The 27,845-nt window shown below is 45.9% G+C and overlaps 1 protein-coding gene across 5 annotated transcripts; it reads left to right on the top strand.

Annotated features, from left to right (window-relative positions):
• The first annotated feature begins 608 nt into the window (after nucleotides 1–608).
• CACYBP (calcyclin binding protein) lies at nucleotides 609–27,845 on the top strand. Of its 5 annotated transcripts, XM_065554569.1 has the most exons (8): nucleotides 667–792; nucleotides 2,530–2,628; nucleotides 5,808–5,932; nucleotides 13,144–13,339; nucleotides 15,940–16,036; nucleotides 20,306–20,405; nucleotides 23,624–23,718; nucleotides 27,515–27,845. In XM_065554569.1, the coding sequence occupies exons 4-8, from the start codon at nucleotides 13,216–13,218 to the stop codon at nucleotides 27,672–27,674; spliced, it is 576 nt and encodes a 191-aa protein (XP_065410641.1). In that variant the 5' UTR covers nucleotides 667–792; nucleotides 2,530–2,628; nucleotides 5,808–5,932; nucleotides 13,144–13,215; the 3' UTR covers nucleotides 27,675–27,845. The 5 variants fall into 5 exon arrangements, with proteins under 5 accessions (XP_005304280.1, XP_005304281.1, XP_065410640.1 ...); XM_005304224.5 differs by lacking the exon at nucleotides 5,808–5,932 and having other exon boundaries at nucleotides 641–792; XM_065554568.1 differs by lacking the exon at nucleotides 2,530–2,628 and having other exon boundaries at nucleotides 648–792.

The following is a 27,845-nucleotide window of genomic DNA, read 5'->3' as shown; positions in this document are numbered from 1 at the left end:
AGCCGGCCCTGGGTGTAAGGATGCCGCCAGCCGAGCCAGTACCTGACCAGCACCGTCCTCCGCGGCTCTCCTCGCACGGAGCAGCCCCTCTGCCGCATAGCACCGGCTCCCGCATCCCCCGCAGCGAGTGGGGGGGGGGGCGCCTCGGCCCTTTCCTCTGGGCGGCTACTGGCCAACTAAGAGCGAGCCGACCCGATCCCCACTGCTCCGGCCAGAAGAGACTCGCTACCGCAGGGGTGATGGCCACCAGCTGTGGAGGAGCGAAACTGGGACAAAACCCCCCGTCGAGCAGCGACGGAGCCGGAGCTCCCTCACCAGAGGCGCCCGCCTCCCCGCGGCGAACACCCCTTGACACAGCCCGAGCGGCGCCTCAGCTAGGCCGTCTCCCGGGAAACGTCGCGCCTTTTGACAGCCCCGCCCACTCCGTTCCCGCTCGCAGCGCGCACGGCGATAAAATGGCCGCCGAGCGCCTATACCAGCTGCGCAGTGGGACCTTCTAGGACGCTCTGACTCCGGCGAACTCTATACCTCTTCCTGCGGGGAGTGAGAAGGGGCGTGGTTTATGCGGCTCTGGTCGCTAAGGGGCGTGGTCCCGGCTCCTGCTCCGAAGCTGAAGCCTGGGATCGTTACTAGGGGGCGTGGCAGACGGGGTCTCCGGAAAGTTCCAGAGGGGCGGGAGCAGCCGCCGCTGCGGCTGTGTCAGTGTCAGGCGGTCCCTCCCCCCAGATCGGGTGCAGTGCGGAAGGGGCGCCGCGGCACAGCATCCCTAACATGGCGTCTGCGCGGGAGGAGGTGAGGGGCGCCTGGGGGCCGGCAGGGAGTGGGTCTTGGGGGAGGGCGTAGTGCCCGGGGGGGGGGGGGGGCGCAAAGTGCACAGAGGGGCTGGCAGAGGGCACAGAGCCCGGGGGGGGGGGGGTTGCAGGGACTGTGGGGCGACAGCCCAGTGGAGGGCTGGTAGGGGCAGGTCTTGCTCCTGCCTTCGGGCCAGCTGGTTGGGCTCTGTTACCCCTTCCTGGAAGCATGCCCCCCTGTGCCCCAGCATGCCTTGCCCCCGCTCCAGGTGCGCGGGTAGCTCCTTGCGCCCAGCCGGGTGCGCACACGCGAGATCTGGGAGGGCCACACCCCATAGTTCTCTCCTGCGAGCACAATATGGCAAATGAGTGGCCCCCTCCCTGCCCTGTGAGCTGCTGGGCACTCAGCCCTGCTGGCCCTCCAGCCTCGAATTGGTGGCCCTGCAGCCTGCCTGGCTGAGCTACTTCCTGTGTGATTAGGCGTTACCATGTGCTCCCTGAGCTGCCGTTTTAAATGGGTTTAGGCCTGGCTCTGTCCCCACGGGAGTCGGTGTGCCTCCCACCTTCCCCTTACTGCCCCTGCAGCTACTCAGGCTGCCTGCTCCATCACGGGGGGAAGACAAGAAAGTACCTCTGGCTGCCATTGCTCCCAGTGCCTGTCCTTCTTCCCTGTCTGGCCGTGGGAGACCCACAGAGATCAGCTAGGAGCTCGGCCTCCAAGGGGAGTGCTTTGGAAAGGATGGCTCTCCTCTCCCACAGAGGAAATAGAGAAGCAGCTCCCTGAATCTGCTCCAGCCAGGGTACACATTAGCTTGTTCCAGCTGCCTGTGGTCCACCTGGTACATAACCAGTTGGGGATAGCTGGGGTACACTGTGATTCCAGCCACTCCTTCATGGCACCTGCACTGGGCTGTGAAGAAGGAAACATAGGACTGGCTATGCTGACTCTACACCAGGGGTTGGCAAACTTTTTGCCCTGAGAGCCACATCTGAGTATGGAAATTGTATAGCAGGTTACGACTAGGGGTGCAGGCTCTGGGGTGGGGCTGGGGATGAGGGGTTGGGGGTACAGGAGGGGGCTTCGGGCTGGGACCGAGGGGTTCAGAGGGCAGGAGGGGGATCAGGGCTGGGGCAGGAAGTTGGGGGACAGGGATGCAGGCTCCGGACAGCGCTTACCTCAAGCAGCTCCCAGAAGCAGCAGCATGTTCTCCCTCCGGCTCCTATATGGTGGGGCAGCCAGGTGGCTCTGCGCTGCCCTGTCCACAGATACCACCCCTGAAGCGCCTATTAGCTGCAGTTCCCAGCCAATGGGAGCTGCGTGAGTGGCACTTGCGACGGGGGCAGTGTGTGGAGCCCCTTGGCTGCCCCTATGCATAGGAGCCAGAGAAGGGACATGCCACTGCTTCTGGGAGCTGAATGGAGCAGAGCAAGCCCCCGACCCCGCTCCCTGGTGGGAGCTCGAGGGCCGGATTAAAACATCTGGCAGGCCACATGTGGCCTCCGGGCCATGGTTTGCCTACCCCTGCTCTACACTCATTAAGGTAAATCCAATAACTTAGAACCTTTCAAAGCTAGAAACTGGAACTTTGTGCTAGTAGAACGGGGACATTTTCAGCTTTTTCCAGTGGAGGACACAATGGAATGTAATGGTTGTAACTGCTCTGAAGACAAAAGGCATTGTATTAGTGCTTCACTAAGTTGTATTAACCCGTTGCCCTTTAACCCTCCTCCTGTCCAGCTTCCCATAGATACTTAGCAGCTCATCACCTCGGTGGGAAGGGTCCTCACTCCATCTGCCTCTCCTCTGAGTGCCGTAAAAAGAATGGAGGAACAAAAGGTGTAATTACTTATCTGTAATTCAGTTTCTGTGAAAGTATTGTCCTGCACATGTCTCACTTCTGGCCTCTGCTTCCTGGCATCAAACAAGTGGAATTCCCTACTCCAAAGACGTTTTTTCTAGGCCCATAGGGGTAGTTGTAGCAAGTAGGAATGTGTGGTCTTGTGCTAATATGGAGCTTAACCATTGCACTTAAACCTTTCCATTCAGTTCCTGACTTGGGGTCTGTCTACACAGGGAAACTTACTGTCATAACTATACTGGTCCAGTTATACTCTACCCTGTTGATGGTCCAAAACTGAATAACTGGATGGGATGGGGGTGACTCTAGGAGGTAAGAATACTACTGGACTCCCCTACTTTGGAAGGAGGATCTGCCAGACAGAGAACAAAGCAGGATTCCTCCCTAGAGGCAGAGTCCAAGCAATAGTTCTTTGTAAATGTATGGAGTGAAGAGCAAGCAGGAAAGGCTGTTTTGCATAAGTCTACAACAGAAACGTCCTTGAAGCAACCAGTAGCCCTGCTTTTCTTTGTCTCAAACAGAATGAACCTGGAGATTTGTTAAGTTTTAGGCCAGCCGGGCCATGGCTACCTGAAATGCAGTCAGCCATTTAGACATGGTCCTCCTAACGATGAGGTTGTGTAAGGAATTGATATCAAAACAATGTCCAGGGGCTTAGCTATGGTCAGTATTGTTTTGCTGCACAGACACTTCTTGAAGACACTGAATGGTCTTCCCCTTTCCACCCAGTTGAGCAGGCGCGGGCAAGACTGAACAATATGCTAAGAAGATGAAGAAAGAAAGCACGTAGTTTTGGGTTTGAACTCAAAACACCTTGAGCTGAAGGTTGGTGTGATGCCTTCTGCATGTGCCCAAAATAAAGGGCCAGACCATGGCACCAACATTCTTTAAGGCCCAGCATCCTTTTGGATAGGGTGGATTTGATTTAATCAGGGTTTAAATCACTAGTCAGGAAGACTTAAGACTCGATTGAATTATGGATTTCTACATAAAAGTGCATTCGTGATGGTTGTTATAAACTTAATACATATTCTTCACAACTCAGAGATAGATATAGGTTTCATTTTTAGAAGGTACACACTATACATTTTTTAAGTGATGTTCCTTTCATCCTCTTCAACGCAGCTTCCTCCTGAGAAGGAACACTTCTCATGATGTTGTTTCATCTGGGCAGCCAGGCCTTGCATTTCTTTGTTGCACTGTTTGCATTTTGCATGCATGCCTGTCCTACCCACAAGTAGAGGAACTTCATTAAAATATTCCCAAACTGGGTCTCTCTTACAACCTGCTGCCATTATAGGTTTTCCCTTCCCATGAGAGAATGGTATGGTAGATCTCAAATCAATGAAGGCTACGCTCCGAAAGACCTTAAGACTTCTGGAATATGCTGCTCAAACAGTTTCACTTTTGTTTCTACTGTCTGTCCCTCCCTGCTCACATTTATCTCCAGATTTCTTCTCCTTGTCCAGATCTATTCAGCCCCCAACAATCTTCTATTCATTGAACGTTTTGAAACTTTGCACTTTTAGAGAGAGGTAAGGGATTGACTCTGTGTACACAAATTTGCAGAGGGACAATAGGCTTCAAGTCTGTTATTTCTCACCTCTATATGTTATTATTTAAAAACATTTTTGCTACAAATGTGTGTTATCTCTGGAGACACATCCACAGTTTGAGAACTGCAAAACTAAGCATCTCTGATGGTATCTTCTAGACTTAGCACTGAGTCCCATTGGGTAGATAGAAAGTTTAAACTAAATAATCTATACAGAAGCCCCTGGAACCCCATAAGATCAGAACTATGGGAACTCATTTACAAAATATTAAACATTACATGACTATCGTCTCATACTATAGAATTAATAATTCTTCTTTAGATGGATTTTTTTAATTTAAATTGGATTTTTTTTATATATATAAAATGCTTTTTGAGGAAAAAACCTAGGTTTTTTTTTTTTTTTTTTTTTTTTTTTTTTTTTTTTAAATCATTGATTTTTATCCACCCTGCTGGGCCTGTAGTGGCCAAAAGGCTATGGGGTCACCAAAATAAAAAGGGCTGAACATAATCTGACTAGAAGGCAAAGAGAAGTAACTGGAGCAGTCATAGCCAGGGTGTGCTGAAGAGCCAGAGCCACGTAAGTGTGACTAGGGATCCTTTTTTAGGGCTGTCAGGCAATTCACAGTGTGATTAATCGCATGATTAATTTTTAAACAATAGAATACCATTTAAATATTTTGATGTTTTCTACCTTTTCAAATATTAATTTCAGTGACAACACAGAATACAAAGTGCAGTGCTCACTTTTTTTGATTACAAATATTTGTGCTGTTAAACAAGAAATAGTATTTCAGTTCACCTAATACAAGTACTGTAATGCAATCTCTATCATGAAAGTTGAACTTACAAATGTAGAATTATGTACAAAAAATAACTGCATTCAAAAACAAAACAATGTAAAACTTTAGAGTCTACAAGTCCACTCAGCCAATCGCTCAGACAAACACATTTGTTTACATTTGCAGGAGATAATGCTGCCCACTTTTTGTTTAAAATGTCACCTGAAAGTGAGAACAGACATTCGCATGACACTGTTGTAGCCAGTGTTGCAAGATATTTACGTACCAGATGCGCTAAAGTTTCATATGTCCTTCCATTTTCAACTACCATTCCAGAGGACATGCATCCATGCTGATGATGGGTTCTGCTCGATAATGATCCAAAGCAGCGCAGACCGACGTATGTTCACTTTCATCATCTGAGTCAGATGCCACCAGCAGAAGGCAGATTTTCTTTTTTGATGGTTCAAGTGCTGTAATTTCCGCATCGGAGTGTTGCTCTTTTAAGACGTCTGAAAGCATGCTCCACATGCTGTCCTGATCAGATTTTGGAAGGCACATCAGATTCTTAAACCTTGGGTTGAGTGCTGTAGCTATCTTTAGAAAGCTCACATTGGTACCTTCTTTGCATTTTGTCAAATCTGCAGTGAAAGTGTTCTTAAAATGAACAACATGTGCTGGGTCATCATCTAAGATTGCTATAACATGAAATACGTGGCAAAATGCAGGTAAAACAGAGCAGAAGACATACTATTCTCCCCCAAGGAGTTCAATCAAAATTTAATTAACACATGTTTTTGTTTTGTTTTTTTTAAAATAGCATCAGCATGGAAGCATGTCCTCTGGAATGGTGGCCAAAGCATGAAAGGGCATATCTGACACGTGAATTTTACCTTGCAATGCCGGCTACAAAAGTGCCATGCAAACGCCTGTTCTCCCTTTCAGGTGACATTGTAAATAAGAAGCTGGCAGCATTATCTCCCGTAAATGTAAACAAATTTGTTTCTCTTAAGGATTGGCTGAACAAGAAGTAGGACTGAGTGGACTTGTAGGCGCTAAAGTTTTACATTGTTTTGTTTTTGAGTGCAGTTATAGAACAACAACAAAAATCTACATTTTTAAGGTGCACTTTCATGATAAAGAGATTGCACTACGGTACTTGTATGAGGTGAATTGACAAATACTATTTTATTTCATTTTTACAGTGCAAATATTTGTAATAAAAATATAAAGTGAGCACGGTACACTTTGTCTTCTGTGTTGCAATAGAAATCAATATATTTGAAAATGTAGAAAACATCAAAATATTTAATACATTTCAATTGATATTCTATTAAGTGTGATTAAAACTGATTAATCATGATTAATTCTTTTGTTATCCACAATTAATTGACAGCCCTAGGTTTTTTTGTTTGTTTTTTAATTAGTTGGTTGAGGTGTCAGGTTTCAAAGCTAAAATCTAAGACAATAGATTTGCTAATTTGATAAATGTTAATCAATATTGGAATGGAATTTAATTAGGATAAACCCTTCTTTATTGAGTCTGGGGAATGCTAGCTTACTAACTTCAATGCCATGTTCTTTTCAGGGTTATTTTTATCTTGAATGCTACTCTTCAGATCAGGATACTTAAGCTATGTCTACACTGCTCACCTTCCAACGGCGTGGCTGTGCTGCCACCGTAAGGTACGCAGCGTAGCCATTCTTTGTCGCCAGGAGAGAGCTCTCCTGACAACAAAATAAAACCACCCCTCCCGCCGATGAAGTGCTGTCCACAGCGGCGCTTTTTGTTGTGACAAAAGTTTTAATGACGAAAGTGCAGTGTAGACATAGCCTTAGTTATTCTTAACTAGTCAAGAAGTTTATTCCTGAAGAACCACCATAGGTTTGTAATCTACAGTGTTATTGAGTTTGGATATAGAATATTCTAGGCATGTACTGAATATTTATGGAGATATACCTATCTCATAGAACTGGAAGGGACCCCGAAAGGTCATCAAGTCCAGCCCTATGCCTTCACTAGCAGGACCAAGTACTGATTTTGCCCCAGATCCCTAAGTGGTCCCCTCAAGGATTGAACTTACAACCCTGGGCTTAGCAGCCCAATGCTCAAACCACTGAGCTAGCCCTCCCCCACATACTGTCTTGCAAGCAGTTGATATAGAACAGCATTGAGGCCAAGCATTTATACTACCGAACAACAGGAATCACTAAGATTTCTTATTACACTTCCCACTAGGCAACATCAGTTCTTTAGTATCTCTAGTGCATTTATTGCGCTTTAAGTAATTTTCCAAAGGGGATACCCTAGTCTTAAGGCACTCTTATGAATATGGTTCCTGTTCTTTCCAATGTTTGATTTGAATTGGACAAGTTTAAAACATCAAAAGGAATTGCTAAAAGTTATTGTTTGAGGTTCTCTTAGGCCAATATGCTTGGACTTACAAAGGAGAAACATACATCTGACATTGCTTAGTTGAAATCCAAAATATGGTTATTTGAAGTCTCACTAGAAAGTGTAGACTCAACATGAGAACTTTCAGTTACTTACGTTAAAAACAAAGCAAAACTATCTCTGGAGTGAGTCTCACCACTTCTCAGTTTTGTTAACTGGGATAGGGGAGTCTCTTCATGGGGTTAGTCCAGTCGTCAGTAGCGCTTCTGAATTTTGCAGCGTCTTTTGTGACTTCAGCAAAACTGGGGGGTCCCACATGGTGACCTCAGTCTATATATGCTGTTTCAGGGTTCATTGAAGGCCGGGCAGGGCTTATGCACATGCAATTCTTATTTTTGTTGTCCATTTGCCAGATAGACTCTTGGATTTCAGTTTCTCTGCTGTTGCCATTGATATCCAGTAGATGGCATCAGTGTATAACATTTCTTTGATACTTTACTTTTTTTAATGGAGGCTTTTTTCATTCATTTCAAGGTCTATATTTCAGTAATTTTCTGTATTATCCAGACTGTTTGGAATTTCCCCTTTAAGCAATGTATTTTAATATTTCAAGGCTATATACAGGTGCTTATCTTTCAGTATTTTTTTCCTTCTTGTGCCATACAATTCATACCCCTTCTATAGTGTCACTATCACTTAGAGAAACAAAATTCCATATAATTTCTGTCTCTCACTGCTGGAGTGCATGGTGTTGCGTCTCTCTCTGCAGCTGGCACCCTCTGCTGACAGCTGCTGTAATGGTCAGTCTCTTTCTGTGACTTGGCCTTCCAGCCGGGTCACGATTTAGTCCACTCCTTCCAGGGAAACAAAGTCCAACAGAAAACAGTCTAATGCCCTCACAAAAGGATCATCTACCCCACTCTGGGCCCCATGGTTTTCACACTCTTCTCTCTGGGCTTTCCACTGTTTCTCTCTTTCTCAGGGGTTTCTCCCTTAGAATCCCCGTAAAAAATATACAAATTAAAACCAATTTCTGCCCTCTGTGGGTTTGACCTCTCATCCCTGCTGCTCAGTTCTTCAACTGAGTACCTTCCTGGGCTCTCCCCTGGAAGTCCAAATCCTGTCCTTTTATCACAGCTTACCACTGGAGTCTGCTGCACTCCCAGAGCCTGCTACGGTAGTTAGTCACTCTCCTGGCCTCTTGTCCGACTTCCCCACATAGGAAAGGATTGGCCACTGTCGGTAGACAGGATACTGGGCTAGATGGACCTTTGGTCTGACCCGGTACGGCCTTTCTTATGTTATTCCAGGGCACATGCTCTCTCGACTTTCCCCTCATAACCTCTCTACTCCCGGAGTTCTTCACTTTATACAAACAACTCCTTTCTGCTCTCAACTTCCTGCCTTTATAATTGCTCTTCCCCAGCTGGGCTTCATCCTCAGTTAAGCCTAGCCCACTCTCCAGGTGCAGGCTGGTATATAAGTTGACTTCTCAGGCCCACGTTAACTCTTTCAAAGCCTGTGAGGGGTACACACCCCATCACTGTTTCCTCTAAATTTAGTGGACACAGTCCATACATTCTTTGATTATATTTAATACCTTTCATTTCACATCTTTCAGGGCTTACGCTAGGAAAAGAAACATCATACAGAGAGTGAGTGCCTTTGAGTCATAAAGCAGACAAATATACAACTTTTAATTTGGGGTGAAGGCTAGTTGGTTTGGATTTCTTGGCGTAACAGGTAGTTTGTCACAATTGATCTTTGGTTTGTACTGGGGTTGACTAACAAGTTATTTATAGTCAGCTTACCTCCTATATGGGTTTCTGTGCTCATCAATGGTTCTTGATTAACAGATAGGAGATGATAGAGCACTTTGAACAGGACATGAGAGTTATTCTTGTCTCTCCTTAGCTCGACCAAAAGAGGTAGTCACTGCTTTTGAGTAACTGGAAGACATTCCCCTGGAAAGAAATTTCAGCTTAATTGATGGTCCTCGGGCAAATGTCCCATATATTGGATGGGCATATTGATTTCTATTATCTTTTGCTCTAAGTGGAAGCTAACATTTTGGAATATGCTTTGGGGTGATTAGTTGCAATCTTAGTTGTCATTGAAAAAAACTACTTGTCTGCATTTTAAGATCTGATCCTTCAGAACCTACCAGTAATAGAACAGTTGCTGTGTGTCCAACTGGAAAAAGCTGTCAGTTTTCCCTCTTCTATTGGCACAAAGTTCCAGTTTCTACCTTGGAAAGGTTGTATGGTATTGGACTACTATGTTGCTGGTCCAAGACTGAATACTGTCTGTCTTGTATCTTAAAGTAGTGTAACTTTTGCAGGGGAATTTAACATCTGAGAAGTGGTTAGAACTGAGGAAAGACTTCTCCAGTAGGTTGATTTTTAAGGCTGCCGTTTGAAAGTGCTCAGATGGTTAAATAAGTGTCCCAAGAAACATTTAGTGGGCAGAGTGCAGGTGAGAGGGCCAGAAATGCAGGATAAATAGTTACCATATATGTTTCTGAAATTTATCATGGGGATATCACTATCATCTCTCTGTGTGTATTCATTTTTTTCCTTTAATAAATTAAGTAGTTAAATGAGGTAAAAATCTTAAATGAAACAAACTGTGCCACAAGAATCTCTCTAGATAGAAATTCCATGCTTAGTAGAACTATACTACTGACCAGGATGGTGACAGGGATTGTGAAATGCTAAGGAAGGCTGAAGATGCTACACAAGCAGAAAGCTCAATAATAATGGGTGATTTCAGATATCCTCATTTGACTGGGTAAATATCATTTCAGGAAGTGATGCAGAGATAACATTTCTAGGCACCATAAATGACTGCCTAGAGGAGCAGCTACTCCTGGAACCCACAGGGAGAGAGAGAATTCTAGATTTAGTTCTAAGTGAAGCACAGGATCTGGTCCAAGAGGTAATTATAGTTAAAGCAGTTAGTAATAGTGGCCATAATGTAATTACATTTAACATCCTTGGGGTGGGGGGTAAATACCAAAACTACCACCATAGTAATGTTTAACTTCTAAAAGGGAAACTACACAAAAATGAGTACTCTTGTTAGATGGAAATTAAAAGGTGCTGTCACAAGAGATAAATGCCTGCAAGCAGCAAGGGGACTATTTTTAATAACACCATAAAAGACTCGCATCCTAAATGTATACCCCAAATCAGAGAAAACTATAAAAGGACCAAAAGAATTGCCACCAAAAAGGCATCCTTTAAAATTTGGAAGTCATAACCTACTGAGGATAATAGGAAGGAGCACAAACTCTGGCAGGTTAAATATAATAAGGGAGGCCAAGAAAGAGTTTGAAAAGCAACTTGTTAAAGACACAAAACCTAACAATTTTTTTTATGCACATCGAAGGAAGGAAGCCTGCCAAATAGGCAGTGGGGGCACAAAATGACAAAGGTGCTAACGTAATTATTTGCATGGGTCTTCACTGCAGAGGATGTGGGGGAGATACCCACATCAAAGCTATTCTTTTTGGGTGACAAATGTGGAGTAGAGTCCCACATTGATGTGCCAATGGAAAAGATTTTAGAACTAATTGATAAATTCAACAGTAACAAGTCACCAGGACCAGGTGGTATTCTCCCGAGAGTTCTGAAGGAGCTCAAATATGAAATTGCAGAACTACTAACAGTCATCTGTAACCAGGGCCGGCTCTAACTTTTTTGCCGCCCCAGGCAAAAAAGAAGAGCACCGCCACGCCGTATTCTTCCCCCCCCCCCCCCTCCGAGCGCCACGCCGCCCGAAGCCCCCGCCCCCCCTCCGAGCGCCGCCGAATCCATAAAAGAAATTTTTTTTTATTTAAAAAAAAAAATCAAGTGCCGCCGTGCCCCAAGCACGTGCTTGTCTGTAACCTACCATTCACACAAGCCTCTGTACCACATGACTGGAAGGTAGCTAATGTAACTCCAATTTTTAAAAAAGGCCCCAGAGGTGATCCTGGCAATTACAGGCCAGTCAGCCTAACTTCAGTACTGGGCAAATTGGTAGACACTAGAACAGAATTATCAGTCACTTAGATGAATGCGATTTGTTGGGCAAGAGTCAACATGGCTTTTGTAAAAAGAAGTCATGACTTCCTCAGTCTATTAGCATTCTTTGAGGGTGTAAAGAAAGCGTGTGTGGACAAGGGCAATTAATCAATATACTGGGATTTTCAGAAAGCCTTTGACAAGGTCCTTCATCAAAGACTTTAAAGTAGGTAGTCATGGAATAAGAGGTCCCCACATTGATCAGTAACTGGTTAAAAGACAGGAAACAAAGCATAGAAATAAAACGGTCACTTTTCATAATGGAGAGATTAACAGCATGGCCCCCTAAAGATCTGTTCTGGAACCTGTGCTGTTCAACATATTCGTTAATGATATGGAAAATGGAGTGAACAGTGAAATGGCAAAGTTTGTAAATGATACAAAATTATTCAAGATAGTAAAGTCCAAAGCTGATTGCAAAGAATTACAAGGGAATCTCACAAAACTGAGTGACTAGGCAACAAAATAGCAGATGAACTGTACATACAAAATTATGGGGTCTAAATTGGCTGTTACTACTCAAGAAAGAGATCTTGGAGTCATTGTGGATATTTCTCTGAAAACTTCAGCTCAATGCCCAGCAGCAGTTAAAAATGCTAACAGGATATCAGGAACTATTAACTGATAGAAAATATCATTATGCCACTATATAAACCACTATATAAACCAATGGTGCACTCATATCTTGAATATTGTGTCCAGTTCAGAACAGCAAAAGGTTCAGAGAAGGACAACAAAAAATGATCAAGGATATGGAACATCTTCCATACAATGACAGACTAAGAGGATTAGGGCTCTTCATCTTAAAAAAAAAGAGATGATTAAGCAGGGATATAATAGAGATCTATAAAATCATGAATGATGTGGAAAAGTGAATAGAGGAGTATTATTTACTCTTTCATCCAGTACAAAAACCAGGGGTCACCCAATGAAATTAATAGGCAGCCTGTTTAATACAAACAAGGAAATACTTCATGTAACAAACAATTAACCTGTGGAACTGGTTGCCATGGATTTTGTGGTGGCCAAAAGTATAACTGGGTTCAAAAAATAATTAGATACATTCATGGAGGATAGGTCCATCTATTACAAGATGGTCTGGGATGTAATCCCATGCTTGGGGGGGACCCTAAACGAGAAGACATGGGTGGGTCTCTCCAAATTGCCCTATCCTGTACACTCTGGTATTGCCCACTGTCCGAGACCGGATATTAGGCTTGATGAACCATTGGTCTGATCCAGTATGGGAGCTCATATGTTGTTCTTATTTATATCATAGCACCTAGGAGTCCAAGTCCTGGACCAGGATCCCATTATGCTAATACAAACGCAGAAGAAAAAGTCTCTGCCTCAATGAGTAAAAACAACTTAAAATATCTGGAGTTTTTAGAGAGAAAATGCAAGCTAAACATTGGGAGAAATTTGCAGACTGTTTAATAGGGAAGCGGCAATATTCTTGTTGCTTTGCAATACTTAATAGCAGCACATATACTAAAATTAGACTGGGCAAAGCACTATAGGTAGCAGTCTTACATTGGCCCCAGGGTGTGGGGTTGGGATGGACAAGACCTGTTCAGTCATATAATCCATCTCCAGTTTCTGTGACTGAGATGAGTGAATGGGCTCAGCAGTAAACCTCAGATAAAGAGGCATGTGTTTAATGTACATATATGATCTTCTGTTCTTAAACCCAGCTAGAGAAAGATTTGGAAGAGGTGAAAGAGCTCCTGGCAAAAGCCACAAGAAAAAGAACTCATGATGTCTTGATGGCAGAAAAGTACAAGCTAGAGATGGAAATCAAGAACCAGCCACCACCCAAGCTAAAAGAAGACACTACGGAGGAAGAGAAACCACCAGCTGGGGGATACACAGTGAAAATCAACAGTTACGGTAGGATTGCACTTCCTACGGAGCTGTGTGTGACCGGAGTCTCAGGGGAGCCACACTGAGGTTACTTAATTAGGGCAAACTGCAGAATGGGGCAGACAATCCCCAAAGCTGGTGGTCCTTCCAATACTTAGATCCACCAAGCTAGCCACAAAACACCTTCTATAATACCTTATTGGTTACCCAGAAGACAAAATACAGTTCCCTTAAAGCAACCCAGCCTTGGGCTTTCACCCAGACTGCCAAGTCAAATATGAAAGTTCTACCAATCCCAAAGGATTGGACACATTACCTCTCAGCTTAATGAATATTTCAGATCTTAACCAAATACATGCTTACAGCCAATTCGTATTAACTAAACTAAAATTTATTAAAAAAGAAAAGAGTATTGGTTAAAAGATTATACATACAGACATGAGTACAGTTCTGAGATCAGTGTCATAGTAGAGATGGTGAGCTTTAGTGTTGCAAAGAGTTCTTGGATAAGGCTTGAAGCAGTGATGGCATGAACTGCTAACCAGTTAAGTCTCTGGTTGCTCCTAAATCATTGGAAGGTCCTCAGTCCCTTGGTTAGAAGGGTCCCATTAGTATAAGTCCATAGTCCAGAGATCAGAGCAGGAAAGAGGCAAAATGGAGATGTTTCCAGGGCCTTTGATAGTTTCTGCCATGTGGAGGAAAACCCATTGTTTCAAACAAAGCCCTCTGCACAGTTTGTGGAAAAATACAGGTAACAAGATGGAATTTAGGGTCATGATTTAGTCACATGCCCTTGCATGCTTTGCTGAGTTATAGCAGATGCCATTACCCATACTCTAGTTAGAACGTTCACATGAAAGTCCATCAGGTGTGGATAGGATTGCAAGGCATCTGGTTTTCAACCAGAACGCCTGGTCAAAATGGGACCTGGCAACTCCAGTCAGCACAGCTGACAGGGCCACTAAAAGTCCAGTTGGCTGCAGCGGCCAGTGCCATGCAGCTCCCAGAAACTGCCGGCATGTCCCTCTGATTCCTTGGCACAGGTACTGCCCTGAGCGCTGGCTCCGCAGCTCCCATTGGAGCTCCCAGAGCCCCCTGCCCCAGCCCTGAGCCGCTTCCAGCATCCAAACTCCCTCCCAGAGCCTGCACCCCAACCCTCTGCCCCAGCCCAGAGCCCCCTCTCACACTCTGAACCCCTCATTTCTGGGGCACACTCCCAGCCCAGAGCCTGTATCCCCTCCCACAACCCAACCCCTGCCCTAGCCTGGTGAAAATGAGCAAGGGGGGGAGGGAAGAAGAGGGGGATGGAGTGAGCAAGGGGGGGCAGGACAAGAATTTTCTGTTTTCTGCAGTAAGAAAGTTGGCAACCCTAGGTGTGGATAGGCGTCTTCCATGGTCCATTGTGAGTTAAGTGTTCCTTGATGGGCCATTCAACTTGAATAGTCCCTTCACAATGTGCTGGCTAAATACCTTATGGGTAGTACCCAGAAGCAAACACATTTGAAATACAGGTAGCGCCAATATTCATAACTTTAGATATAAAAATGCATGCGTACAAATAGGATAATCATATTAAGCAAATCATAATTTTTCCATAGACCCTTACATGACATACTTTGTACAAAATTTGTTGCAATTATATAACAGTGGTAGCAACAATGATTCACATGGTCATATTTTAATCATATAACATCACACTAAGATCAATGATGTAAATGGGACAGAGTAGTAGTGCTAACTGGTGGTTAACTGGTTAACTCAGTTTGTCACTCGTACTCACCTTGTGTGTGTGTGTTTAAATTACAGGGATGATAATTGCCCAACATGGGCATTGTGTTTTAAACGTGAGAGGGGTTAAGGGATACCAAGAGCTCTGGCTCCAAAGCAAAAATAAACCTCCATCCCTGCTTTATCTGAGGAGGAGCCCCTTTCCTGGCACCAGCAGGAAATCCGGCAGGCTAGGTAGCCCAGCAGCTGCCACTGTGGGGCATTGAGAGCCTTTTCAGGTTTAATTGCAGTGGGTGGGGAGGGTGGCAGGTTTAAGCAGTCCCAAATCTTCCAGCATTAATGGGGAGGGGATTACTGGTCCCTGTCCTGCACACCCCTAACCCCTCCCAATACTTGGCAGATATGAGGGAAAGAGCAGGTGCTCTTCAGTTTCAATCTAGGCAAAAGGTGCAGGGAGTGTCCAACATGCTGATCTGTGGAGATAGTGCCCACGGTCCAGTACCCTGCCCCAATTGAATAGACTACTGGGTGAAAGTGGGCATCAAAGGAGGAGGCCAGGAGAGATGCAGCCAAACCTGCCACTCAGCTCTGATCCTGCCCACCCCTTTCCGCTAAGTCAGGCAGAGGTGCCTTGCTTCTCCCTGCTGTGGTAGAGTTGCTCTTTCATGCACTATGGGGCCGGGGAGCAGCACCCCAAAGGGCATGCCTGGCCTCCCCTCTTCCATTCCACCCTTCTTTGAGCAGCTAATGGCTTCCCTCTGAAGGCAGTTTCAGTATTGTATGGCCTTTAGTGGAAAGCATGCTCTGTTTTGGGGTAGCTATGGTTGTTTCAGAGGAACACTACTCATGAGCAGGCAGAGGAAGGCTGGAAGAAACCTATCTGATTTTCTCCCTTTCAGGTTGGGATCAGTCGGATAAGTTTGTGAAGATTTACATCACTTTAAATGGAGTGCAGCAGCTTCCAGCTGAGAATGTGCAGGTCCACTTTACAGAGAGGTGAGTCCAGACTGTTGCTATGCTGTACCAGGAAGAGCATATTGGAAGAGCTGTACCTGAGATTCAGAGGCCTGTTGTATTGAGTTCCCTTCTGGGTTAAAATCTTAAATTGTCCATCAATCATAGAATCATAGGATATCGGGGTTGGAAGGGACCTCAGGAGGTCATATAGTCCAACCCCCTGCTCAAAGCAGGACCTAATCCCAGGTAAATCATCCCAGCCAGGGCTTTGTCAAGCCTGACCTTAAAAACCTCTAAGGAAGGAGATTCCACCACCTCCCTAGGTAACCCCTTCCAGTGCTTCATCACCCTCCTAGTGAAAAAGTTTTTCCTAATATCCAACCTAAACCTCCCCCACTGCAACTTGAGACCATTACTCCTTGTTCTGTCATCTGGTACCACTGAGAACAGTTTAGATCCATCCTCTTTGGAACCCCCTTTCAGGTAGTTGAAAGCAGCTATCAAATCCCCCCTCATTCTTCTCTTCTGCAGACTAAACAATCCCAGTTCCCTCAGCCTCTCCTCATAAGTCATGTGCTCCAGCCCCCTAATCATTTTTGTTGCCCTCCACTGGACTCTTTCCAATTTTTCCACATCCTCCTTGTAGTGCGGGGCCCAAAACTGGACACAGTACTCTCCAGGTGAGGCCTCACCAATGTTGAATAGTGGGGAACGATCACGTCCCTCGATGTGCTGGCAATGCCCCTACTTATACAGCCCAAAATGCCGTTAGCCTTCTTGGCAACAAGGGCACACCGTTGACTCATATCCAGCTTCTCATCCACTGTAATCCCTAGGTCCTTTTCTGCAGAACTGCTGCCTAGCCACTCGGTCCCTAGTCTGTAGCAGGGCATGGGATTCTTCCATCCTAAGTGCAGGACCCTGCACTTGTCCTTGTTGAACCTCATCAGGTTTCTTTTGGCCCAATCCTCTAATTTGTCTAGGTCCCTCTGTATCCTATCCCTACCCTCCAGCGTATCTACCACTCCTCCCAGTTTAGTGTCATCTGCAAACTTACTGTGAGTGCAGTCCACACCATCCTCCAGATCATTAATGAAGATATTGAACAAAACCGGCCCCAGGACCGACCCTTGGGGCACTCTGCTTGAAACTGGCTGCCAACTAGACATGGAGCTGTTGATCACTCCCGTTGAGCCCGACGATCTAGCCAGCTTTTTATCCACCTTATAGTCCATTCATCCAGCCCATACTTCTTTAACTTGCTGGCAAGAATACTGTGGGAGACTGTATCAAAAGCTTTGCTAAAGTCAAGGAATAATACATCCACTGCTTTCCCCTCATCCACAGACCCAGTTATCTCCTCATAGAAGGCAATTAGGCTAGTCAGGCATGACTTGCCGTTGATGAATCCATGCTGACTGTTCCTGATCACTTTCCTCTTCTCCAAGTGCTTCAGAATTGATTCCTTGAGGACCTGCTCCATGATTTTTCCAGGGACTGAGATGAGGCTGACTGGCCTGTAGTTCCCCGGATCCTCTTCCTTCCCTTTTTTAAAGATGGGCACTACATTAGCCTTTTTCCAGTCATCCGGAACCTCCCCCGATCGCCATGAGTTTTCAAAGATAATGGCCAATGGCTCTGCAATCACATCAGCCAGCTCCTTTAGCACCCTCGGACGCAGCGCATCCGGCCCCATGGACTTGTGCTCGTCCAGTTTTTCTAAATAGTCCCGAACCACTTCTTTCTCCACAGAGGGCTGGTCACCTTCTCCCCATACTGTGCTGCCCAGTGCAGTAGTCTGGGAGCTGACCTTGTTCGTGAAGACAGAGGCAAAACAAAACAAAAAACCCCACATTGAGTACATTAGCTTTTTCCACATCCTCTGTCACTAGGTTGCCTCCCTCATTCAGTAAGGGGCCCACACTTTCCTTGACTTCCTTCTTGTTGCTAACATACCTGAAGAAACCCTTCTTGTTACTCTTAACATCTCTTGCTAGCTGCAACTCCAAGTGTGATTTGGCCTTCCTGATTTCACTCCTGCATGCCTGAGCAATATTTTTATACTCCTCCCTGGTCATTTGTCCAATCTTCCACTTCTTGTAAGCTTCTTTTATGCTTTTAAGATCAGCAAGGATTTCACTGTTAAGCCAAGTTGGTCGCCTGCCATATTTACTGTTCTTTCTACATATCGGGATGTTTTTTTCCGGCAACCTCAATAAGGATTCTTTAAAATACAGCCAGCTCTCCTGGACTCCTTTCCCCCTCATGTTATTCTCCCAGGGGATCCTGCCCATCAGTTCCCTGAGGGAGTCAAAGTCTGCTTTTCTGAAGTCCAGGGTCCGTATTCTGCTGCTCAACTATCTTATGGTCACTGCCTCCCAGGTTCCCATCCACTTTTGCTTCCCCTACTAATTCTTCCCGGTTTTGTGAGCAGTAAGTCTAGAAGAGCTCTGACCCTAGTTGGTTCCTCCAGCACTTGCATCAGGAAACTGTCCCCTACACTTTCCAAAAACTTCCTGGATTGTCTGTGCACTACTGTATTGCTCTCCCAGCAGAGATCGGGCTGATTAAAGTCTCCCATGAGAACCAGGGCCTGCGATCTAGTAACTTCTGCTAGTTGCTGGAAGAAAGCCTCATCCACCTCATCCCCCTGGTCTGGTGGTCTATAGCAGACTCCCACCACAACATCACCCTTGTTGCTCACACTTCTAAACTTAATCCAGGGACTCAGGTTTTTCTGCAGTTTCATACCAGAGCTCTGAGCAGTCATACTCCTCTCTTACATACAATGCAACGCCCCCCACCTTTTCTGCCCTGCCTGTCTTTCCTGAACAGTTTATATCCATCCATGACAGTACTCCAGTCATGTGAGTTATCCCAAGTCTGTTATTCCAATGACATCATAGTTCCTTGACTGTGCCAGTTCTTCCTGCTTGTTTCCCAGGCTTCTTGCATTTGTGTATAGGCACTTAAGATAACTCACTGATTGTCCCGCTTTCTCAGTCTGAAACAGGAGTTCTCACTTCTTGCACTCTCCTGCTCGTGCTTCCTCCCAGTATCCAGTTTCCCCACTTAATTCAGGGCTTTGATCTCCTTCCCCCCGGTGAACCTAGTTTAAAGCCCTCCTCACTAGGTTAGCCAGCCTGCTTGCTAAGATGTTCTTCCCTCTCTTCGTTAGGTGGAGCCCACCTCTGCCTAGCACTCCTCCTTCTTGGCACACCATCCCATGGTCAAAGAATCCAAAGCCTTCTCTCCGACACCACCTGCATAGCCATTCGTTGACTTCCACAATTCAACGGTCTCTGCCCAGGCCTCTTCCCTGCACAGAGAGGATGGACAAGAACACCACTTGCACCTCAAACTCCTTTATCCTTCTTCCCAGAGCCACGTAGTCTGCAGTGATCCGCTCAAGGTCATTCTTGGCAGTATCATTGGTGCCCACGTGGAGAAACAGGAAGGGGTAGCTATCCAAGGGCTTGATGAGTCTCGGCAGTCTCTCCGTCACATTGTGAATCCTAGCTCCTGGCAAGCAGCAGACCTCTTGGTTTTCTCGGTCGGGGCGGCAGATAGATGACTCAGTCCCGCTGAGGAGGGAGTCCCCGACCACCACCACCCTCCTCCTTCTCTTGGGAGCAGTGGTCGTGGAACCCCCATCCCTATGACGGTGCATCTCATGCCTTCCAATTGGTGGAGTCTCCTTCTGCTCCCTTCCCTCAGATGTATCATCTACTCCACTCTCCGCATTAGTACCTGTGGAGAGAACATGAAAACGGTTGCTCACCTGTATCTCCATTGCTGGTACATGGACGCTCCTCTTTCTTCTTCTGGAGGTCACATGCTGCCAATTTTCTTCACCATCCCTCAGTCTCCTCTGCACAACCAGAGGATCAATTCAGTATTCAGAGGATCTCAAAGCATTTTACTAATGCTAATTAAGCCATAAAACACTGTTGTAAGGGATGTGTCATTAGCCCCATTTTATGAGAGACAAAACTGAAACACTGAGAAGTTAAGTGATTTGCCCAAGGTCCCACAGCAAGTCTGTGGTAGAGCCATAAAAAGAAATCTGAGCAGGACTTCTGACTTGTAGTTCCTTGTAACCTTTAGACAATAACCCTTTCAAGGAAGCTTCCAATAGTCCAACAAGTAGGGAATCAGAAAGTCCTGGACAAACAACAAAAGTTCGTGGGTCCAGTTTCCCAAGGAGTGGGACTGTATCCCTCTCTTGTTAAGGGTCAGTTTGCATATCGTATATGATAGGGAAGTAAAGTGCATTCATTACACACCTCCTTTCTTTCTCCATTCTAGGTCATTTGATCTACTAGTGAAGAATCTGAATGGAAAGAATTACTCCATGACATTCAATAACCTTCTGAAACCCATCTCTGTGGAAGGCAGCTCAAGGAAGGTCTGTGTATCTTATCTTTGTAGGTACTTATATAGACCCCCTCACCATCTGAGGTCATCTTAGCCCGATTCAGTAGAATCCTCCAATTTAGCCTTATAGGATTGCTCTAACCTCAAACCTTCTCTCTTGCTCTCTTCAGCCTCTAAAGGGAAATTGTAATGATGACTTTCACGTATTCTGTGGCTGCAAAATCAACTCCTTGCTGCAGAATTGTGTGTCAAAATCCATGCTTTTATTTTGAAACATCAAGGGACAGATTTTCGTAGTGTGACAAAGTTCCTCCTCTATCTTGGTGGGTCCTGCGCTTATTGGCAGATTTTCTTGCCTCAGAGATTCACCATGTGGGTTGGGGAACAGCCCAGAGACTTTCCCCTCTGGAAGAACCCACCATCCAGGTCAATTGGGAGGTTTGGGGGGAACCCAGGCCTGCCCTCTACTCCGGGTTCCAGCCCAGGGCCCTGTGGACTGCAGCTGTCTATAGTGCCTCCTGTAACTGCTGCATGACAGCTACAACTCCCTGGGCTACTTCCCCATGGCCTCGTCCAAACACCTTCCTTATTCTCACCATAGGACCTTCCTCCTGGTGTCTGATAATGCTTGTGCTCCTCAGTCCTCCAGCAGCACACACTCTCAGCTTCTTGCTCCCAGCTCCTCACACTCACCCCACCAACTGAAGTGAGCTCCTTTTAAAACCCAGGTGCCCTGATTAGCCTGCCTTAATTGATTCTAGCAGCTTCTTCTTAATTGGCTTCAGGTGTCCTAATTAGCCTGCCTGGTTCTAGTAGGTTCCTGATTACTCTAGTGCAGCCTCTGCTCTGATCACTCAGGGAACAGAAAACCACTCATCCAGTGACCAGTATATTTGCCCTCTACCAGACTCCTGTACCCCACTGGTCCGGGTATGTCACAGTAGGTATAGAGGTTCCTAAAGATGCAGACAGATGCTTAGTGGGATTTTCAAAAGCGCCTAAACACCTTTGACGGTCTGGGCCCTAACTTTCACTGAAATCAATAGAAGTTAAGCACCCAACCTGCTTAGGTGCTTTTGAAAATCCTGTTAAGTGTCTCTGCATCTTTAGGCTCCTAAATATCCCCGTGTCTAGTCCTTATGGTTGCAAAGAAAAATTTTCCAAACATGAAGAGACGGCTTGTCTAGACAAAGGGCTTGTCCAGTTCGTGGCAAGCCAGAGTGTGAATTTACCCCGTGCTCGCCTGCTATGCACTATCTGTCCATATGGACCCTGCTGAGGTGCACTAAGAGTTTGTTAGTGTGCTTTGATATCTCCTGAAGAAACTCTTAATGTGACGCAGCAGGGTCCAAATGGACATCTAGTGCGCTGCAGGTTAGTGTGGAGTGGATTCACGCCCCAGCTTTCCTTGCCACAAACAAAATATTTAGGTAGACAAGCCCAGAAAGTAAATAGATGCCTGAATCTGTACACAGCCTGAAACAAGAGCTGAGCTACCCCATTTATCTCAGTGGGATGTTGGCTTTGAAGTTGAATGATAGAAAATGTCATTAACTATTCCAGCGTTGATTATCTTAACTTCCAGCTAATGTGCCTATCTGCAAACCCAAATTACCTCTCATTCCTATGTGCCAAAAGCCACATATGTCCCATACTCAACTGCCAACATTTACAGCTTCCCTCAATGACATATATATATATATAGGGTGATCAGATAGCAAGTGTGAAAAATCAGGACAGGGGCTGGGAGGTAATAGGCACCTATATAAGACAACCCCCCAAATATCGGGACTGTCCCTTTAAAATCAGGACACCTGGTCAGCCTAAACCTATAGGTTCTCAATCTATTTACCATTGTGGGCCGTATCCAATACTACCTCTATGGCCCTAAGGATGTCACATAGTCGCAGATCTGTGCTGATTGGGCCCCAAGCGGCCCTCAGGTTGAGAACACTGTCCTAGACATATATAACTTAAAAATGCGGGTTGTGGTCCACAATTCCGTAGGGCAGTGTAAAATAAATTGAATTTAACATCAGTTTAAATAATGAGGGGATACTCTAGAGATATTCATTTTTCATATTGTATTGAATTAAAAAACTGAGGTTTTTACTGATCTGAAGCAAAATGCAGGGGTCTGATTATAGAATTTAGGTCAAAGTTACAGCTGAGTACACAGGATCTTGCTTGTAATTCACTGGGGTGCTGCACTGAGGCTTGGTGATGTCTTCAGACTAGCTTTTTATCCCTGGAGATAGGGTTCAAATAGAGTTACCCCTGATTTAAATGTTATTATTACTAGACTCTTAGGACATTTATCCTCATCACAAAATACTGGAATAGCAGAGGGAGTTGCAGCTCAGATTAGAAGTGGGTTGTGGGTCTGAAGTGGAAAAGCAGAGGCTGTTGAGAGTCTAGACTGAGGTGCATTGTATGCCTCGGTACGTTGTTTTTTTTTTTTTTTTTTTTTGAGTCCTTAAGCCAAAATCCACATACTCTTGAAAATATAAGCTGAGTCCTTGTGTTTGAGTAAAAAGTGCGGAGGTGGACTGGCTGGAGTCATAAGCTGGGATGCTGTGCTATTAGCACAGACCACAGCAGATAACGTCTTCTAATTCCAGGTGGTGCTAAGTAGTGCTAGAGGTTAGGTGGGTGGTGTGCCTGAGTTTCAGGGATCAAAAAGTTTGTATCTGATCATTGATTCTGAGACAGTCCTTAGAAAAGCTCATACTAATCCTTTTCCCCAGTTTTCCACTGGGGTGTAATATTTATGAACCACCACAGAAAGAAACTAGGCATAGGATCTTTAACATTGATTGGTCTCTAGTCCCTCTGACCAGGTAAAAAGGCCGTTGACCAGACAGACCACAATGTTTTCAGGATCTCAAGTATTGTGGGCCAGTCTGCTCCTGCAGTGGGGCGTGTTTTGGAATTTATAGAGTATTTTCCATCTCCCTTTAGAAGGAACACAGTCATGTCTAAGAGCAGTTAGTATTAGAGTGTTCAAAACAAAGTAACCCTTAGTGCCCCAGAGCCAAATACTGGATATTGATTTAAAAATGTCACATATAAGAAAAAACTAGCCCAGACAGCAACTCTCTGAGAAAGTTATGAGCATCCAGCAATAGAATAATACCAGAAGCTGTTCTGCTACTTTAATTATTGTGGATGCAACGAGTATCTCCTACAATAAGTATCCTTAATTCACATTTTAGCGTCAGATTTTTTTTTCTTTGCCTCCCTTTACAGATCAAGACGGATATGATCCTTGTATTATGTAGGAAGAAACGGGAGGAAAAATGGGATTGCCTGACTCAGGTGGAAAAAGAGAGCAAGGAGAAAGAGTGAGTGTCCCTCCCTTCACTCCACCCCTAACAAAATTGCATTAGTCACCAAAGAAAGCAGATATGTACTGTGACTTTAACATCTCTAATCTACAAAATGAGAATTGTTGGTCCAAGGGCCTAGTATTTAAGCTGTTTTACCGCCTGAGAATTATTTCATAGCTGTTTCCCTGATCTTAGTGATCTGGGGATTCCTTTGGCACTAAAGATTAGTGCACTGGGGAGGAATTTGCACTGAGTTGCTAAAATCCTTCTACCTTCTACTGCTTGAATGCTTCAGGTGGGATACACCTGGTACATCCTTAAATGGTTTTAATAGATATTGGCGAATGGTGCAGCACAGGAAGTTTAGAGAACTGTGGGGAAGACCAGCAATGAGAGGCTTAAAGTTAACTGTTCATCAAGCCACATGTTCCTATCTTGGAGGCTGTATTCCTGAGTAGGAGCTGCTCTAATTGGGACTAAATGCTCTTAGAGGCTTTTTCCCTGCAGGTGGTAATGGAGTGTTTTCTACATCTCTATTGATGGCCTGAGGCTCTTTATGTCCCTCCTTTGTAGCTTGGCCCTGCAATCTTTTAAGGAGGAATAAAACAGGAGCCTGTCAGCATTGTCAGCATTGCCAGCAAATCCTCTGAGGGCTCACGGGTAGAGATTGGGCTAGCTGAAAAGTTTGAATTCTGATCAAAACTACCTTCTTTCTGCATCCATATCTCATAATTCGTTAGCAGTTTGTTGCTTCCTTCTGGTGCATGCAGCACAAGGGACTGGGTACTGGTCATTGAACCTATGTCTCCTGCTATGCAGTATTTTACCACTAAGCCAGCCCTACAAAGGTCTGCACTGACTCCCTATTCAAGGTGTTAGTCACAATATATAAATCCCTTAAAGTTGCAGGACCCAGCCACTTTGTAGATCAGATGGGACAATCTTGCTGTCACACTATAGGGCAGCGGTTCCCAACAGGGGGTCCACGAATCCTTTCAGGGGGCCATGGGGCCCTGTGGCTAAAACCCAGAGCCCCAGCACCTCTAGAGGGGCTGAAGCAGGGAGCTTCAGGGTTAGCACCCCAAGCCCCAGCGCTCCCCACGGGGCAGAAGCCCTGAGCCCATAGGCAGAGTTGGAGGGACATGGAGCTGTCCCCCCTGCCCCGTTGCTACAGTGCAAGAACAGGGCAGTCCCGGGGCAGCTCCACGCACTCCCCTCCCTCCACCTCCACTCGCCAGCCACTGGTCAGGTTGGAGGCAGGAAGCCAAAGCCAGGCAGTGCAGGACAGCTGCTGCTCTCTGGCTGGTGCCATGGAGCAGGCAGCTGCGGCATTCCCTTGTCTCCTGCTGGTGCAGGGGGTTGAAGCTGCAGGGGAGCCCTCCCAGCACCCAGCCCCTAGCTACCCCCCTCCCTGCACCCTGAGCTACCCCCTCCTAGCAAACAGCCCCTAGCTACCCCTCTGCCCATACACAGCCCCAGCTACCCCTCTCCCTACACCCTGAGCTATCCCCCTGCCCACACACAGCCGCTAGCTACCCTTCTCCTTGCACCCTGAGCTACCTCTCTGCCTGTACACAGCCCCTAGCTACCCCTCTCCCTGCACCCTGAGCTGTTTTCAAACTTTTTGAGCTGAGCCCCCCATTTTTGAGTTATAATTTTTGGTTGCGCCCACTCCCCCGCCAACCCAGACAGGCGGGTGGCCTGCTGAGGTGAGTCAGGGGATGGAGGTGGCAATCCCTCCCGGACCTCCCCGTGCAGAGGTGGCTCCAGCCCCACTGGCCCCTGCCCACCCAAAATAGAAGTCAAACTACAGTAATTCCTTGCTTAACGTTGTAGTTATGTTCCTGAAAAATGCAATTTTAAGTGAAACGATGTTAAGCGAATCCAATTTCCCCATAAGAATTAATGTAAATGGGGGGGGGGGGGAGTTAGGTTCCAGGGGAAAATTTTCACCAGATATACACACAGTAAAAGTTTTAAACAAACAATTTAATACTGTCCACAGCAATGATGATTGTGAAGCTTGGTTGAGGTGGTGGAGTCAGAGGGTGGAAGAGGGTGGGATGTTTCCCAGGGAATGCCTTACTGCTGAATGATGAACTAGCACTCGGCTGAGCCCTCAAGGGTTAACACATTGTTGTTAATGTAGCCTCACACTCTACAAGGCAGCATGAATGGAGGGAGGAGAGACACCCTGTGTGTGGGAGAGAGAAAGAGAGATGCGCATTGCCCCTTTAAGTACGCTGACACCACTCTCAGGAAGTTGAGACAGTAGCTGCGGCCAGTATCTGTGTCCTTACCCCTGCTCTATATGGAGAAGGGGTAAGCGGGGGAGGGACATCCTGACATTAGCCCCCCTCTTTCTTCCCCCCTGCACAGCAAGCAGGAGGCTCCGGGGGCAGCTCCAAGGCAGAGGGCAGGAGCAGCACATGGCAGTGGGGGGAGGGACAGCTGAGCTGCCGGCAATTGGTAGCCTGCTGAGCAGCTGCGGCACAGGGAAGCGGGGAGCTGATAGGGGGACTGCTGGTCCGCCCTGATTCCAAGCCCCAACCAACTAGCTGCAACAGGCTGCTCTTTCTGCAAGCAGTGGACAAAGCAGGCGGCTGCCAAACGTTGTAAGAGAGTATTGCACAACTTTAAACGAGCATGTTCCCTAATTGATCAGCAACATAACAGTGAAACAAGACTGGGATGACTTTAAGTGAGGAGTTACTGTACACCTATGCCCGAGCTTCCCCCCTCGTCCAGAGCCTCCCCCTCCCTCGCTGAGCCCTGGAGTTTTTATAGCACATTGGAGGGGGCCTCAGAAAGAAAAAATGTTGAGAACTCCTGCTCTAGGGTCCACTTTTAGAGACTGGCTCTCAGCATAGAGTCCTGTAACTGGGGAACCTGCTTCCCCTGCTGGTCTAACATAGCTTGGTTCAGCCCTTTGCTTTTTAGTTAGCCCTTCAGCTGATTAGTACTGTAGCCAAGGAGTTTCAAAGGCAAGATGAGGGGAGAAGCTATGGGGCAGGTTTCCCTATGCTAGCCAGTAAGGGCAATGTATGTGCTTATGGTTTATATTTGTGATGATATGCAGGTGGTAAAATTGGGTACCAAATAAATCAAAGTAGGTGCCATTTATCCTTTGGCTTCTTTAGCAGTGAAAAACTCAGTGAAACATGTCTTAAGGGGCCAGTCCATCAGTGGTTTAACAGATGTGATCTAGTATAGGCGGGTGATACTTTAGGATTCTCACCTTGGTAGGAGGCTGATTAAGAAGTAAGCTCTTGCACTGATTTCATGGTAACAGCAGAGACAAAGGGCTGGTCCACACTAAGCCCCCAGTTCGAACTAAGATATGCAACTTCAGCTACGTGAATAATGTAGCTGAAGTCAAAGTATCTTAATTCGAACTTAAAGGTACTTACCGCGGGTCCACACGCGGCAGGCAGGCTCCCCCGTCAACTCCGCCTACTCCTCTCGCGGAGCAGGATTACCGGCGTCGACGGAGAGCACTTCCGGGATCGCGTCTAGACAAGATGCGATAAATTGATCCCAGAAGATCGATTGCTTGCTGCCGAACCAGCGGGTAAGTATAGATGTACCCTGATTTTTGGTACTTCCTGGATCCAGTGCTATATTTAGTTACCATCTCCATGAACTTAATAACTTCCTTTTCGCAAAACCCAAGGCAAAATTCTACATAATGCCAATTTTTTGCATAAGAATCGTTAAAGCATTTAAAGTTTGGCAGAGAATTGTTACAAATGACTGAGGCTCCTAGGCATTATGATAATACAGTGATAAGCTTGTTTCACCTGTCTTATAGAAAAGCCTCCTATGACACCTCAGACCCTGGTGAGGGGCTGATGAACCTTCTGAAAAAGATGTATGCAGAGGGAGATGATGAAATGAAAAGAACCATTAACAAGGCCTGGGTTGAAAGCCGAGAGAAACAAGGCAAAGGGGATATGCCGTTAGATATTTGAAACTACTCCAAAGGCTGCCTTGACATGGACCTTCCATATGGGACTTTTGCTGTGCTGCAGAGATCAGTTCTACAAGTGCATTGTTTACACAACCTTCTTCCAAGCAAAGACACTTACCTGTTTTCCGTTTCAGGTTGGAGAAAATATTTAAATAAAATACACTTATAAACA

The sequence above is a fragment of the Chrysemys picta genome, chromosome 8 (assembly GCF_011386835.1).
Source record: "Chrysemys picta bellii isolate R12L10 chromosome 8, ASM1138683v2, whole genome shotgun sequence".
NCBI classification, from domain to species: domain Eukaryota; kingdom Metazoa; phylum Chordata; order Testudines; family Emydidae; genus Chrysemys; species Chrysemys picta.
The sequence above is the reverse complement of the archived record's forward strand: the minus strand, read 5'-3'. Positions and strand labels throughout refer to the sequence as shown.

What these genes read in the sequence shown, in the direction of transcription:
- CACYBP (XM_005304223.5), top strand. Translation starts at nt 772, where the DNA reads ATGGCGTCTGCGCGGGAGGAG. An exon ending in AGTGAAAATCAACAGTTACG is followed by an intron (nt 13,340 to 15,939) that starts GTAGGATTGCAC and finishes TCTCCCTTTCAG; the next exon opens with GTTGGGATCAGTCGGATAAG. An exon ending in CAGGTCCACTTTACAGAGAG is followed by an intron (nt 16,037 to 20,305) that starts GTGAGTCCAGAC and finishes TCTCCATTCTAG; the next exon opens with GTCATTTGATCTACTAGTGA.